General features: G+C 47.4%; 2 protein-coding genes across 2 annotated transcripts in view; one reads left to right on the forward strand and one right to left on the reverse strand.

Moving 5' to 3' along the window:
• PPT2 (palmitoyl-protein thioesterase 2) overlaps positions 1-8394 on the reverse strand; it is a 28894-nt gene extending 20500 nt beyond the window's left edge. The window contains exons 1-7 of the mRNA XM_006896154.1: positions 8385-8394; positions 7201-7394; positions 6807-6960; positions 6275-6370; positions 6078-6185; positions 5288-5371; positions 5079-5163 (exon numbers count right to left, since the gene is read on the reverse strand). Coding sequence (XP_006896216.1) covers positions 5079-5163; positions 5288-5371; positions 6078-6185; positions 6275-6370; positions 6807-6960; positions 7201-7394; positions 8385-8394 — 731 coding nt within the window. The remainder of the gene's footprint in view (positions 1-5078; positions 5164-5287; positions 5372-6077; positions 6186-6274; positions 6371-6806; positions 6961-7200; positions 7395-8384) is intronic.
• Positions 8395-10021: 1627 nt separating this feature from the next.
• On the forward strand, positions 10022-12781 carry PRRT1 (proline-rich transmembrane protein 1). Its single transcript, XM_006896156.1, has 4 exons — positions 10022-10159; positions 11044-11582; positions 12268-12453; positions 12605-12781. Exons 1-4 carry the CDS (start codon positions 10141-10143, stop codon positions 12779-12781), a joined length of 921 nt encoding a protein of 306 aa, XP_006896218.1. The 5' UTR covers positions 10022-10140.
• Positions 12782-16535: the final 3754 nt, after the last annotated feature.

The following is a 16535-nucleotide window of genomic DNA, read 5'->3' on the forward strand; positions in this document are numbered from 1 at the left end:
TAATAATAAATCTTATTAAATATTAAACTTAACACTTACTTTATGTTCATTCTTTCTGTGTGGTTGGTTTTATATATAAATTGCATTTTTGTGTATTTTTAGTATGTAGAACATACAATGTCAAAAGAAAATTTTTGCCACATTTACTTTTCTGAATTCAAACGTGGCAGGAGCATAAACAGGTCAAAATATCAGTGGACAGGGGTGAGGGAAGTGTTAAAGAGTCCAGAGTACTCTTTAGTACATTTAGAACATTAGTTGCAAATCTTCCAAGGCGGTAAATCCAAATTCAAAGGTTTTATCACCAATGACCAGCTGAGGGCGCTAGTCCCCACAAAACTACAAGAGAAGTTGCAGAACTCCCAAGTCAATCATGCTGTGGTCAGTCGGAAAATTGAAGCAGCTCTCCAAATGTGTACCACACAAATTGAACAAAATCAAAGCAACCACCACTTTGATATCTGTTCTGCACTCCTTTTTCACAATAAAAAGATCCATTTCTTGATCATATTGTAATATGTAATTAAAAAAATAAATCTTCTGTGACAACTGTGTATCTAGTGGTTAGAGCCAGGTGAAGCTCTGAAAACATTGCACCACATCAAGCTTACACCCAAAACAAATAGTGGTCTGCAGTCAGATTAATCCACTAACACTTCTTGAATCTGGGTGAAACCATTACTGCACAGAAGTATTGCAGTAAAAGGCATCAAAATCTGCAACATTTGTATTATGCTTTCGTCAACAGAAAAGGTCCAATCCCTCTGTACCACAAAGCTTGGCCACATATTGAACAACCAGTAGTCAGTCGCAAGCTCAACCTGGGTGAAAAAACTTTGGCTCATCACCCAAGCAGATATATGCACACCCACGTTTACTGCGGCTCTGTTCACAATAGCAAAAAGCTAGAAAACATCCAACTGCCCATCAACAAATGAATGGCTAGAGAAGCTCTGGTATATTCATACTACACTGTACTGAAAAACAAAGAACTCATGAAATATTATACAAAATGGGTGACCCCAGCAATGAATGAATGGAAATCCAAAATCTCTGTAAATGCTCATTAAAATTATTAAAAAAAAATTGTGCGGGGAGAAAGGTGCAGCAATGAATGAATGGAATTCCAAAATCTCTGTAGATGTTCATTGAAATGAAAAATAAACTAAATTTAAAAAAAAGAATATTGATAAATGGACTACATAAAAATAAAATCTTCTGAATTAAAAAAAAATAAATAAAGAAAGCTTAAGAAGAAAAAAAAAATGGGTGACCCAGGAGGACATTATGCTGAGTGAAATATTTCAGTCACAAAAGGACAAATATTGCATATTGCCACTGTTGTAAAAGTGGGTATGACGTTGGAGTTGGGGGGAAACTAAGAGGGGATAAATAATGTACACTGCATTGAAACAGATGAGGGAGAGAACTATTTAGGAGGAATATATGATTAGGTATTATTGTCATGACAAGAGTCCAGAATGAAAGTTACATAGTGGAGTGGACTGGGGGCGGGGGGGTTGTATAACAATGAAAGATTGTTGTTTGGGTTTTTTTTAACTTTTCAAAACAAAAAGCAAAGTGGGGGGAGGCATGGGCAACAAGGAATGAATGGAAATCCAAAGTCTCCATAAACTTTCATTAAAATAAATTTTAAAAAATCAGAATGATACAAAGATGACAAAGATGGGTTATATTCAACGAGAAAACTAAAGTCATCATCACTGGTCTAATACACAACACCATGATGTTGTTAAGTACTATTGAGTTGATGATAACTCATGGTGACCCTATGAATGACAGATCTAGACCTTGCCTGTGCCATCTTCATTGTCTCTGCGACACGTGAGCCCACTGTTAACAGTCACTGTGTTAATCCATTGCATTAAGTTGCATTAAGGGTCATATCCTTTTTTGTTGATCTTCCACTTTCTGTGCATGAAGTCTTTTTCCAAGGACTAACTTCCTCCTAACAAGTTGCCTGAGATGTTAAGGGTTTATTGTTCAAAGTAGCTTTCCTAACATTAACTTTGACTAGTAGATGGTTGGGAATATGCAAATAGGGCATGTTAATCTAACCACAAGGAGACTGATAAGTCTTGCCATTAAATTGAGCAGATTCAGAAACAGAATTTGAGAATCTCACCACCAGCAAAGAAGCAGAGAATGCAACATGCCCTTTAAGGCCAGAGATTGTTTTGTCAGCCAGATCCACAGGAAAGCAGCAGCACCCACAGCAGAGAACCAGAGACCTGACACAAAACAGAGCTGACCTTGGGACTGCTACTCCACGGAACCAGAGCCTTCATCCAAATTTGTTGGAGCACTGGGGGTGAAGAGCCATAATTAGCAGTACCAAGAATTTGTTAACACTGGGCAAGAGTCATGAGGTTGAAGCCTGAGGGGCTTTTGAGCCCTTGGTTCAGAGGCTGTCCTGACTGAGAGACTGTATCCTGTTACCAAATGAAATTATATCCTGTTAACTTCCCTAATAAACCTCTAATCGTGAGCTATCACCATGGATTTTGGACCCAGAAGAGCAGTAAGATTAGTGTTGAAATTAGTGGAAAGAGGTGCAGGAGCGTGGGGATATGTTTAACTTCATGGGAATTGGTTTTGTGCTGTGGATGATGATGATGGAGACTTGTGAAGTTAGCAGATATTAGATACTGCCATATCCACCAAGGGCCTTGCTCCTTTTACAATGCTCCAAGCATGTAAGATGACGTTTCACCATCCTTCCCTCTGCGCACCACTTGGCTGCATCCTCCTCAGGCCATATTTGAAACCCTTGCTGTAGAAGAGCAGAGCCTTTGGTATGGATTATATCTCAATATTATAGAAGCAAAAATCCTCACCATTGGATCAATAGGCAACATCATGACTGATGGAGTAAAGATAGAAATTGTCAATGACTTCATCTTACTTGGATCCACAATCAACACCATTGTACTAACAAGAAATGAAAAGTCATGTTACACTGGGAAAGTTTACAGTCAAGGATGTTAGTTTAAAGACAAAAGTGTGCCTGATCTCAGCCACAGTCTTTTCAATTACTTGCTATACATCTGAGAGTCAGTGAATAAAAATGACAGAAGAATTGGTGCCTTTGAGTTATGGTGCTGGAGAAGACTACTAAATAACCCATCAACTGCCAAGAAAACAATATCATGACAGATTGAGAAAGCACTGAAGTTGTCAAAGATTTCACTTTACCTGAAATCACAATCAACACCCATGGTAGCAGCAGTCAAGAAATCAAGACATGCTGCACTGGGAAAAGCTGTCATCAAGGATCTCTTTGAAGTGCTAAAAAGCAAGCATGTCAGTTTGAGGACTGAAGCATACCTGATACAAACCATGGTATTTTCTATTCCTTCCTGCACATCCGAAAATTGGACAATGAGTTGGAAGGGGGGAAAAAAATCTATGCCTTAGAGTTGAAGTTTGAGAAGAGCACTGAGTATATATCACAGACTGTCAAAGAACAAATATATCTGTCTTGGAAGAATTGCAGCCCAGAGTGCTCCATTAGAGGTAAGAATAGTGAACCTTTGCCTCACATGCTTTGGGCATTTTGTCAGAAGGAGCCAGTGCTCGGAAAAAGACATCATGCTGGGAAAGACGTCAGGGAAAGAGAGGAGACCATCAAGATTGACGCAGTGACTGAAACAATGGACTTGAATGTATCAAAGATGGTGAGGTAGTCAGAAGACAGGACGAGGTTCACATCTGTTGTTCATAAGGCCACTTTAAGTTACAATCAAATTGATGACACCTAACGAGAACATCTCAAGGTCCAGAATAGTGTCTGGGTACGCAGTAAATTAAAACCTAACCCAACAGCACTGATTAAGTTCTGACTTGTGACCACATGTGTTATGAAGCAGATAATCCACAGCGTTTTCTTGGCTCTAATTTTTGCAGAAGCAGATCTGTAGGCCTTTCTTCCTTGGTGCCATTCCATATGTGACTTGCACCACCCAGGGAAGCATAATAGTGCTCAATAAATATTTGTTGAGTGACTAAAGTAGAGCAGATGACACTTCAGATCATTCGTGATGGTCTGTAACAAAGGCAAGCAAATACTTAACGTACTTGTTATTGTTAAGTGCTGTCGAGTTGCCTGTGACCCATAGTGACCCTATACAGCAGCTCTGAATCCTTCCCTGTCCTGAGCCAGTCTCGCTGATTCTGACACACCAACATCCATTGCCTCAGTCACTGTATCAATCCATCTCATCCAGAGTCTTCATGATTTTCCTGAGGAATAGGATGGAGAAAGCCAGGCTGGAGGTAAGGGGCCAGTTGGAGGTTGTCAAAGTGGTCCATGAACTAAAAAGTGTTCGTAAGAAATGTGATAAAGTACCATGGACCTATATACCCACACTAGGCCAATGTAAATTTCCTGGTTTTAACACTCTGCTATGGTTACAAAAGATGTAGTCATGGGGAAATTGGATAAAATATACACAGGGTCTCTCTGTACTGTTTTTGCAACTTCCCATGAATCTTAATTATTTCAAAATATAGTTTTCATAAAGAGGAGGTAGAGGAATGGAGAAGAAGTAGAATCACTTAGGATTAGTAACTAGGACTAAGGAAGTAAGACTTAGTAATACTAGACAATGGGCCAGAGGGCAACTCTTAGCTTTTTGTCTTGAATTATGGATAGAAGCTTATGAATGAACAGTGACAGTTTTAAGCATTGATTAGATGTTGCCTCTGAACAGCAATGTAGAGTGGACCCTTGAAGAGCATGGATTTACATCTGCATTTTTTCCTGTTACTGTTGTAGATAATGTAAAGGTTGTCAGTATGTGAAACTAAGATGTCTGTGTGCACAGCTCTGCTGTGATGACTGTCATCACATAACGTTTTAAACCGATACTTGAGCTTTCTGCAGCAGCAACAGGAAAAACAAATAGAGTATAAGTGGTCCCAGGCAGTTCAAACCTGTGTTTTTCAAGGGTCAATTACATAGCCGACATTTGGACAAAAACAATTCAAGCTCAAAGCTTAACTAAAGAAAAAGGCAGACATCTCAGCCAACCTTAAGAACATCGGCGCCTTATTACCTGGACTGCCAAGGGGTAATAACACCATCATCAGGACCCCCAATCAGCACCAGATGTCCCACACGGAGAAAGTTCTTCCGCCATGCTGCAGGGTGAGAAGAAAGAATGGTTAAGCCACAGAGGTCAGGCCAGGCCAGGCTCAGGAAGGGGATACAAAGGGTTAAAAGAGGCAGAAAAGAGGACTAGGGGAAGTGGTTATAGGGTCTTACCAGTGGCATTGGGATGGTCTCTTTCTCCATTGATCAGTGCCAGGAAGCTGCTGGCATTGAGGTACAAGTCATCATGGTGAGGATCTGGGTACAAAGAGCAGTTAGATAAAGAAGAATGAAGGCTAAATGACCAATAAGAAAATTTGCCATAATGTCAGTAAACATTTCAGAAAACACTTTAACCTGGTGCATACTGCGTGCCAAGAACTGTTCCAAGTACATTGCACTCATTAGTTTGTTCACTTTTCACAATAACTTTATGAGGTAGGTGCTATATTATTATATTACAGATGTGGAAAACTGAGTAACTTGTTCCAAGTCATCCAGCAAAATCATGATTCAAATTCACATAGTCAAGACCCATTATCAAGGGTCTTAAACATTACACTAGAGGATTGGCAAACTATGATGCGTGGGACAAATGCAGCCTGCTGGTTTTTAAAAATAAAGTTTTATTGGAACAGTTATGCTCATCCATTTACATATTATCTAAGGCTGCTTTCACACCACAACAGCAGAGCTTACAAAAGAGGTGGTATGGCTTGCAAAGCCAAAAGTATTTACTATAGGACCCCTTACAGAAAAGATTTGCTGACCACTGCACTATACTTTCTGAGAAATAATATACAGAAAGCATTTTGAACAGTCGCTGACACACAGTAAATTCTCAGCAGATACATACATGTTATCATCATTGTTATCAATGCAATTGGTATGGGGGAGATAAGGGTAGCAGGGCTTACCAAGGTGCCTTCTCCCAAGGAGACCTCATTTCAGCATCCCCACTCACCGTGCCAATAGTTGCAAATAGAGAATTCCTGGCCCCAGGGGCTATAGCAGATCCGATAAAGGTTCGACCTCATGGAGGTAGGAAATAGCCACTTCAAATAGTCTGTATCTGGCAAGAGAATGGCAGTGTTAAGTAGCTCCAAAGATCTGTGCCACACACACCTGGGGGGGCATCTATGGAGCCCAGTGCCCACTTACCTCCATACTGTCCCATCTGTGGAGAGGAGAGGGAAATGAAAGAATCCACATTGTGATCATCCATGACAGAGAGCAGTGCCCGGCACACAAGACCTCCTACAGGCAGAACACCACAGTGGGCAAGGACTTAGGGACAGCCAGGTTAATAAGTCCCCTTCTCCCTTCCCTTTACAACAGTAATGACACAAAGGAGATAGAGGCAGGCACAGTTCATGCCAAAGGGCATGTATGTATAGTGGCAGAGCTAGAATCAGAATCTGAGCCTCCTTACTAACTCCAGAGTGCTCATAACTGCTGAGTTATCCTTTAAGTCAAAGAAAGGGTATCAAGAACCCTAAGAAACAGGGAAAGAAGTAGGCAGCATATCAAGGAGCCTTCTTTCCAGTCAAAACATACAGTGTTGAACCAGGTGTGAGGGAAGTTAGAAAGGACTCAGATGTCAAGTGGTTTTTAAAAAATGGACACTAGGAAGTATCCCTCAGGTGTGGATCAAGCTTCAGATGGGGTTCAGGAGTTGAATGGGGCCTCCTACCCTGAGAGTAGCAGATGAGATGTACTCCTTCAGGGGCCTTCGCCATTATGGGGGCCACAGCTTCTCGGAATCCTTGTACCTGTTCCCACAGGGGACGCAAGCTCTCTCTCCCATCGAAGAGATCAAGCACTGTCACCACAGTCCCGGGGTGTGTCTGTGGGGAGAAGGCAATCCAGTCACTGGGAAGAACTATGAAGATCCTCCCACATCGGTCCCCAGCTAGCGTTTGGCCAGTGTCCTCCCAGAAGCAGGATCATAACCCCACCTCTCCCCACTCCATCACTAGTACAAGAAGAACTGGATAGGATGGAGAGGGTCAATTTTAGTTCCTTTTTTCCCTCCTTTTCATTTTACACTCCTCCCATGCCCTCAACTGGGACATCCCCAGCCAGACCTGGTTGATGTAGTCCAGCAGGTGGCGGAAGCTGTAAGAGCTGTCAAAGAGCCCGTGCACCACGATGACCGGCTTGTAGGTGGCGCGGTGGGGCGCTGGGGTCGCTGGCAGTAGTAGCAGTGGCAGGAGCGGCAACAAGAACAGGACTCCCGCAGGGGGGAGACGTGGCCCCCAGAGCCCCAGCATGCTCCTGCCTAAGAATGGGAATGATGAAGGCCTGTGAAGGAAATGGCAACGCCTCCTCCCTTCAGAACAGACGCCTGGCAACCAAGGCACCCACCCCCGCTCTCACCGGACCTTGTAGAATAACCTACTTTTAACCTACTCGGGTCCTCCCCTCCCTCCCTCTTACACACACACCCCTACCACGTAGACGCACCAAAGCGCTCCTGAAGCCCCGCCTCCAACTCAGCGTTGGGGCACCAAGTCCCTAGGCCCAGGATCTTCCTAATGCATTATGCACAACTCGAGATTTTGCAAGACCTCTGAGCAGCAGCTCAGGCCCCCTGGAGAGTGCAAACTCCCACCTGGCCTGGGTCCGCAGGCCTCGCTCAGCCCGCTGTTTACTTCTCCCTAGTCTGGCACCCAAGGGGGAGGGGAAGGGTGTGAGAAGGGAGCGCGCACGGGAATGACGGACGTGGGGGAGTAGTGAGGGAGGCTGCTCGGGGTCGCGCACCGCCGTCACGTCCGGGGCTTTCCCTGGCAACTGTGTAAGCGTCCCCAGCAACGCAGGCCGGGGACCGGAGGGGCACTGGAAGGTTCTATTACGCTCTGGGAGCGGGGGAGGAAATAGGTGGAGCGTTCCATTTAGGCTAGTGGGGAGAAGCAGTAGCTGTAAGTCTATCCTGCAAATTGACAGGCGGCCTTTTGGTGCTTGGTTGCACTTAAGCGACCGAAGGGTCTGATTTTCCTATCTTGATTTCTCCCCTACTTCCCAACCAAGGCGTCAGGCTTTTTGAAAGGCAGAACACTAAGTTCTCCTTCAAGTCGGGGGCGGGGGTGGCGGTTAGGGAAGGGGAGACAGAGTGGGTGGGAGGATGAACTAGAGACTGAATTTTGTCTGCATTTTATCCAACATCAGGTGAGAAGCGGTTATTGTCCTGGAAGGCTAAAACCCACCAGGGCAAAAGCGTGTCCCTCCACCTGTCTGCCCCACTATCCAGTTGCTGCGGTGATCGTCTTACAACTCTTCATTCTGGAGTACGTGTAGGGCCCTTGTCTACAGAGACGTGGAGTGTCCTAGAGGCCCCTTGAGCTAAGTGTGGCCCGGCCCACAGCTCCTGCCCTGAGGCCTTACTGACTCACCCCGTAATCCTTTCAACTAACTCTTTCAACCCTTGCACCCTCACTAATGTGGCTTTTTGAGGAACTGCCTGTAAGGCTCTTTCCAACCAAGGCCCTCCCACTCAAGCGTTTCCAGCGTCCCTTGACACCTCAGCGCCTGGGTAAGGGTTTTTACTTAACTTTTAAAGACATTTCTGGAGGTAGGGACATTATCTCTAAACGCTAAATACACCCACCACACTTTCCCCATCCTACCTCTCTGCCAGTGTAGTGGATTTTGGAGGGGGAAGATTTCCCAACTTGTGTGTGCCTCTGATCATGAGGTCTTCCCTCAATCTAAAAGTCTCAATAAAACCAGTTTTCTCCCTAAATTGTAGAGTGTGACGGGGTCAGGACAAGGATTAAGTGTTCAAGCGAAGGTCCTGTAAAGGGAAATGTTTTAAATCTCAGGATTGGTCCATGCCAGAAGAGCTCAGCAGTGCCTCCTGATTACTTTGATAAATGGCCCAGAGGGGGCTTAGACCTGGAGACTGCCTCTAACAGGGGCTGGGAAGTACTAATTTAGAGGGGAGGGTAATAATTATTCTTTAACTGTGTTTTCACAAAAAGCTCAACTTGTGTAAGTCTCAGTACACCACCTACGCGTTTCCAAGATGCAATAAGCAAATAAAAAGACTGCAATAACTCTGCACCCTAAGTCTGCTCAAGGAAGTAGCTGCATCTCTACGGGGGTGGGTGTAGGTGGGGGTGATTTAGGGAAAGGATCTGAATACAGCCGGTGCTCTGGGACTGTAAGCAGCTGAGAAGCAAAAGGAGGAAGCGCATATTCCCAAACAGAACTGTCAAAAACGAACTTCCGGTTTTTTAGTCCTAGAAGAAAAAGGTATCGATACATCCTCAAGCCATTCTCCCATCCCCAGAAGACCCGGCTACCACCAAATTACAGACCACTGTACCCAGCCACTCAGGCCCAGGTGACAGACAGGTTAGAGCTATAACCCCGAAAACTTTTCAGACCATCGTAGGGGTAGGTCTCATCACTGCACACAGTTCACAAACCTCATCCTGTTATCTCCGGTAAGAAGGGGTAACCATGGCCAGGGTTTGGGAGAAAATTCTAGGACCCTTCTGGGAGCCCTGAGAAGCTGAGTGGGCATCTGACTGGTGTGAAGCAGGTCCCGAGAGAACTGGGTTGTCCAATTCATTGAGCACCTGCTGGCTTCCTCCCACAATATAATCACTACAGCGGGTCTTGAAGGGAGGGCAGACTCTAGAGAGTTCTCTCTCCCTCCCCCCTTTGGTTAGTTCCACCCTCCTCGCTGGGTCTGGCCTCCTTGTTTCCATGACAACTTAAAGGGAGCCCAAACTGAGGGCTTGAATAACAGGGTGAGGGGAGGAAAGAGGTGGTCTAGAGCCGAGAGAGACGAAGTGGGAAGACGTCTGAAGCTCTCCCCCTTCCACGCCTCGGTCCCTTTAAGTTCCCCCCTCCCCGCTCTCTCCCTGCTCCCCCCCACCCCCCACCCCCTGCCGCCGCTGTCTCCATCGCTCCATCTCTGCGCTGCTCTCCGGGCTGCGCCATCCGCGCACCCAGATTCGAGCGCTGGTTAGAGACCCCGATTCCGGCTTCAGGGACCCTGTCCCAGGGAGAAGGCAGGCATGTCATCCGAAAAGTCAGGTAAAAACCACCACCTACCACAAAAACAAAACTGTATCCTGCTCTTTCCACCGTTTCTTGACTCTCCACCCCTCCTGGACCCCAGAACCTTCCCCAATAGCCCCCTACCCCACGACAGCGATTTTGTTTCGTCCTCCTTTCCAGCCTCAATCCTCATAATCGCCCTCCTCTCTCTATTCCCCCTCCCTTCTCTTCCTTTCCTCCTTCCAGTCTCTGCCTCTGCCCTTTGCCAACCACACGGGGAGGGGGACAGTTTTAGAGGGTGAGGGAGGCATAAGAGTGCCTCAGTTTCATCCAGGTACTGCAGGGATAGCATCATTGGGAATGACAGATGGGCAGTCGTGGGCTCGCCTGAAGAAATCCGGTGGGGCAAAATGGAGACAGGATCAGATGGGGGTTGGCAGGAAAGTAAAATCCAAAGAACCCTGTTTTATCCACCTTAAAGGAGTGTTCAGATTCCCAGAAAGGTTGGGGCAACCCCTCCCCAGTGATGGAGCAGCAGAATAGAACATGCTATCTCACATGTGTTTATACAACTGTTGAATTGAGCGCATGTTAACACTGTGTGCATATCAACACATGCACACGCAGGACTGAGAGAGGCCAACCTCGAGTGCAACGAGGACAGGAGATTGCTGTTACGAGCTAGATGTAAGTTGCTGAAGGAGGAGAGGAGCAGAGAGAGTTGTGACCTCAAAACTAGATTGTAAGGAAGAAGGGGGGCCAGATGGCCTAGATATAACCCCTCTCCTGACCCAAGAATGAGAGATTGTGCCTCACATGCCTGTCTCTTCCATTTTCTTTCTGTCTCTGACCGTCTGTTTCCCCGTGTCCCTCCTTAACTCTGTCGGTCTTTGCCCCTTACCCTCGTTCATGCGCCGCAGGCCTTCCAGACTCAGTCCCTCACACTTCCCCTCCCCCCTACAATGCCCCCCAGCCCCCAGCCGAACCCCCGGCCCCGCCTCCACAGGCTGCCCCTTCCTCGCACCATCACCATCACCACCACTATCATCAGTCCGGCACTGCCACCCTTCCGCGCTTAGGGGCCGGCGGCCTGGCCTCTTCCAGCGCCAGCGCTCAGCGCGGCCCCTCGTCCTCCGCCACTCTCCCGCGGCCCCCGCACCATGCCCCACCAGGTCCGGCCGCCGGGGCGCCCCCACCCGGCTGTGCCACCTTGCCCCGCATGCCACCCGACCCTTACCTGCAGGAGACTCGCTTCGAGGGCCCACTGCCCCCGCCCCCGCCCGCGGCAGCCGCGCCGCCCCCGCCGGCGCCTTCCCAGACAGCCCAGACCCCCGGCTTCGTGGTGCCCACGCACACGGGGGCGGTGGGCACGCTGCCGCTGGGGGGCTACGTGGCCCCAGGCTACCCACTACAGCTACAGCCCTGCACAGCCTACGTGCCGGTCTACCCTGTGGGCACGGTGAGTGCTGGGCAGACAGGGACCTGGGAGGAGAAGGGCACCATTGATGACCTGGATTTGTGAATACACGGGCTGGAGGGGTGGAAACACGACCCAGGGTCCCGGAAGAGTCCGGGGTCAGGGTCGAGGCCTAGAGAGCCTCATTAAGGGGAGGGGGTGGAACCTGGGAACCAATTAAAGTTGGAGGCCTGGAGGTTGAGTAAAGATCTCTAAGAATCATCTGCATGGGGACATCTAGCCTGCTGGGGTCAAAGGTCAGACTCTGAGAGGGGGAGACATCTGGAGGTCCAGAGTTGGTCTGAATAAAGGAAAGAGTCTGAAAGAAGAGGAATAAATGGAACCTGGGGACCACGGGGTGTAAGGCACCAGGTAGGTGTGGCTGAAGAGTAGAAATAAAGTGAAGGGGTAGAGGGTGTGGCTTTAGGAATAGGGCTGAAGTTGTGGGGAGAGACTACCTAGATGAGGAGCAGGGGCTGAGGTTATCTCTTGGAGAGGGGCTTAAAATTATTAGGGTTATAGGGGAAATGAAAAGAAGAAACCGAGAAGAAGTTTAAGGGGGTCCTGGAAGGATCATAGGCAAATATTATTTTATGAGCTCTGGGCAAAATTCCCTCAGCTAGCTGAGACCACTAGCGGGATGGAGAGGGTAAGAGTGACACCCCTTCCCCCAATCTTCCTTCCACAGCCCTACGCGGGCGGGGCCCCGGGGGGAGCGGGGGTGACCTCCACGCTTCCCTCGCCGCCCCAGGGTCCAGGACTGGCCCTGCTGGAGCCAAGACGCCCGCCGCACGACTACATGCCCATTGCGGTGCTGACCACCATCTGCTGCTTCTGGCCTACGGGCATCATCGCCATCTTCAAGGCAGTGCAGGTGCGTGTGTGGAGGGGCCGGGGTACGTGGAGGTGTGTTCATGCAGTGTTTTTTATTCCGAGGGAGTGCTGAGCATTCTAAGGAGAGCTTAAAGGGAGACTGGGTGGCAGGCTGCAGCCCTCTGATCATCTTCCCCACCCCTCCTCCGCAGGTGCGCACAGCCTTGGCCCGCGGAGACATGGTGTCGGCGGAGATCGCATCACGCGAGGCCCGGAACTTCTCCTTCATCTCTCTGGCGGTGGGCATCGCAGCCATGGTGCTCTGTACCATCCTCACCGTGGTCATAATCATCGCTGCGCAACACCACGAGAACTACTGGGATCCATAGGGACGTCTCCAATCCCACCCCACCGTGTGTCCCTCGACCTCCCTAGGGCGTACTGCAGTCACGCCTTGGGCCCACTGAGTAACCTGCATACCCGCCTCTGGAGTCGCCAGATGCGGATGCATCCTAAACGCGGCCTCCACAGAACCTCTCACCTTGCGAGTATGCTCCGAATCCAGTTCCTCAGGAACTTTCCCAAAGCCCACACCCACAGGGACGCCGCTTCGCTGGATCCTCGCCAAACACCAGGTCCTCAATCCCTTCATATCTCCACCTGCTCTACCTGTAGCGCCCCCAGCCAAGCCCCCTTGGCCTCTGCTCCGCAGCCTGGAGCCTCATTCCAGAAGCCCCACCTCCTTTATAGACTCCGCCCCAGTCATGTCAAACCCCGCCTCCTGGCCGGCAGGCTCCGCCTTCTCCCCCGCGGGTTGATTCAGTCCGGTGATTGCGTTTGTACCCCGCCACCAGGTCCCGCCCCCGAGTAAGACAGGTTTTTTTCCTCCCAATGCGGACCCAGCATGGGTAGGTAAGCCTTGTGCGCGTGCGCGCACCTTTCTTTGCTAGTACAATCTTTCCATTCTCTCACCCTAGTGTTGACTATTTTGCTAATCCCAGAACCTCTACTTTTGTTTTTGGAGTGAAATTTGGGAGGTTTCCTATTTAGAATCCTCCGCTATGGGATGAGAAACACGTCCTTGTTCCCTGTAAATACTTTCTCCTGCCTACCTGCCCTTCAGGCCAAGGGCGGCCCCGCAGAAGGGACCCCCAAAACTGGGAGGGAACCATTCCTCTACCCACATCCTGCATCCCTGGAGGTCCTTGCCTTGTTGTGGTCTATGTGTTCGTGTGTGAACTCCTGAAAGACATTATTAAAGAGACCACGTGGATTTATCACCCGCAATCCGGAAGATTGCGACCCCCTGCAAAGACTAGCCTTCTTTTGGCTCCTCCTTTCACCTTCCTTTATCACCCCTTCTAGGAAAAATGAGAAAACTAACAAAGAGAAAAGGTGCGAGGAGACATTTGCAAAGGCTGCCAGAGAGACAGATACACAAAAAGGGAAAAACAGAGGGGTTTCCAGGAGCCTACCTAGGAAGACCTTGGGGTCTATTCTCAGCAGGCTCTTTCCCCAGTGCTGTCTTCTCACACCTTACCAGAGAGAATTTAGGGTTTTGGAGAAAGAGGAGTTTACAAGAAGACCCAGAGGTTTGTACCTACAACTCCAGGCCTAAGGTGGGTGGTGGTGGTCAGGGAGCAAGGGGAGGGGGAAAATGCTTGCTCCTCAGTTTTCTGGTACTGGAAATCTATGTGGTGTTTGATAGTGTAGGTGATAAAGAAAAGGAAAAGGGGGCAGAGGAGAGGAGATTAGACTTAGAAATACAGCTGCTTTTTCTAGTTGCTTTTTCCTAGAAGCAAGGATGATGAAACTGTCTCATGTTATCAGGAGGGAGCAGTGCCTAGAAAACGACATCATGTTTGGAAAAGTAGAGTGTTATTGAAAGATGGGAGGACTTTCAAGAATGTGGACAGGCTAAATAACTGCAACAACCATCTTAAGCGCAGCAGAGACCAAGGACAGGGCAAAACAGGAAAGGATTTCATTCTGTTGTGTCAACTTGACAGAACCTAACAACAACAGCAACACTTGGGGATAACCAGGAGGCTTGAGGGTGAGGGTGTTGGGCAGAAGCAGTGGATTTTGTTGCCTGGGTTGTACACTGGTAGGGCAGGGTCCTAAAGAGCTGGCCTGGGATATGTGTAAACCACATGTAGATACAGCAGGGATGCTGGTCAGACACAGATGTGACTCTTGACTTCATGCACCTTATAGTCTAGAAGAGAAGCTATGCACTAAAACAGGGAACAAAGGAGCAAGATGGGGTTGAGTGAGGAAATCTTGTCTCTTTTGGACGTTTTGGGTTTAATGTGCCACCCTCACTGAATTTCTTGAAAATGGAATTCACTTTTGCAGCTTTCACTTCCTTAGCACCTACTCACTTTCCCCCCACTCCCTTAAATAAGGGAGTACTGTTATCAGAAATGTCTGGTTCTGTCTTTTCCATCATATCCATTACACTTAACCCTGAAATATGTTCCCACTTCCTACTTTATGGAAACTGCTCATTCAAATGACCAAAGGTTACCAGGAGACAAAATCAGTGACATTTTCCCAGTGTCTTGCCTACCTGAATTTTCTGATTTTTGCCTCTTGACCTGGGTTTCCCCACTCCCTAGGATTCAGGAAAATGTTATATTCACTAAAACTCAAATTATTCAGTTGCTGTTTGCATAGAATTTTCTTCCATAGGGTTTTTCTTTCTTTTTTTCTCCCTTATTTTTTCCCATAGTGTTTTTAATAAGGCTTTTTCGTGTGTGTGTGTGTGTGTGTGTGTGTGTGTGTGTGTGGTTTTAAGTACTATAGATTGCCGCCTGGAAACAGGAGCGGCATCTGCTTCCCAAATGGCTTGTCTCTGGAAACTCTTATGTACGAACAGCGCTCAGGCTGTTCGTTCATAGGGTCGCTATGAGTCGTCTACGACTCAACGGCACCAAACAACAACAACAACAACAACAACAACTATAGATTGCCACACAAGCATTGAGGACTCTCCTTCATAGGGTCTCTATGAGTCGCCTGCGACTCGATGGCAGTTAACAACAACAACAACAACATAGATTGCCAGTTCTTTCTTCCAAGGAGCCTCCAAATGGATGGACTCAAATCTCCAACCTTTTGGTTAGCAACCCCATTTGTACAATCTAGAAACTTCTCCCTATCTACACAAACCTCTGATCTTCCCTCTTTCCTCTAACCTTTGTGGTTTTGTTCTTTTTCCTTTCCCACCCTAATTCTGGATTTAATTTCTTCTATTTTCCCTTGAAAAATGAATCCACTCCAGACTCAGCCATCATTTCTAACCAAATGCCTCTCCAATTTATATATTTATATGCAGACATTCTGGCAGTGCCCACAGAACACGCTGCCACATGGACAATCCTGCTGGTCCTCCAAACTCAGCATGTTGCAAATCAAACTGCTGAAATACTATTTAAAAAAAAAGCCTCATTCCCTGCCTTTGCTAAAGGCCCCATTTTCAATGCCACCACCTCTCCCTCCCACTTTATTCTTTGTATATTAAACAAATCCAGTCCATTCTATTGCCACAATAGTTTTTTTAATCTGTAACTTTCTATTCAGACCATAGCTCTTGCCAGAGAAATGACCTCATAGCTCTTGCCAGAAAAATGACCTCATTGTGGATTATTGCGACAATTCCCTGACAGTTCTCACTACTTCCTACCTCTTTGCTCCAACCCCCCTTCAATACTGCTGTCAGATTATCCTTCCTAAACAGACTTCTTATATAACTCCACTGCAAAAAACCTTAAAGGCTCTCTCTCTCTCCTATCTCTCTCTTTCTACCTGATTTCCATGAGTCAGAACTTACTCATAGCTGACCCTCGCCTTGCACTGGGTTTCCAAGACTGTAAATTTCATACAAAGATATTTCCTGTCTTCCTTCCAAAGAACAATTGGCAGCTTTGAACCACCAAAGAGGTGTGGCCTCCTTAAAGACTTTTATCACTCATTAAGTATTTTACAGAATTAAATCTGACCGCCAACGCTTCCTATAAAATCACCTAGCTTTCCCCCAGCTCTTAAATGGCCCTTTCCCCTTCATCTCTGCTATTGTAAACAAAATAATTTACTACTTCTTAGGTAGCTCAGATTACTTCCTAACTTTTGCTCAATGTG

The sequence above is a fragment of the Elephantulus edwardii genome, unplaced genomic scaffold (genome assembly GCF_000299155.1).
Source record: "Elephantulus edwardii isolate Elephantulus edwardi_28Jun2011 unplaced genomic scaffold, EleEdw1.0 scaffold00184, whole genome shotgun sequence".
In the NCBI taxonomy this organism is placed as follows: domain Eukaryota; kingdom Metazoa; phylum Chordata; class Mammalia; order Macroscelidea; family Macroscelididae; genus Elephantulus; species Elephantulus edwardii.

Bases quoted from the DNA above. Each gene is read 5' to 3' on its own strand.
- PRRT1 (XM_006896156.1), top strand. The intron at 11,583-12,267 runs GTGAGTGCTGGG...TTCCTTCCACAG, and splicing joins CGGTCTACCCTGTGGGCACG to CCCTACGCGGGCGGGGCCCC. The intron at 12,454-12,604 runs GTGCGTGTGTGG...CCTCCTCCGCAG, and splicing joins CCATCTTCAAGGCAGTGCAG to GTGCGCACAGCCTTGGCCCG.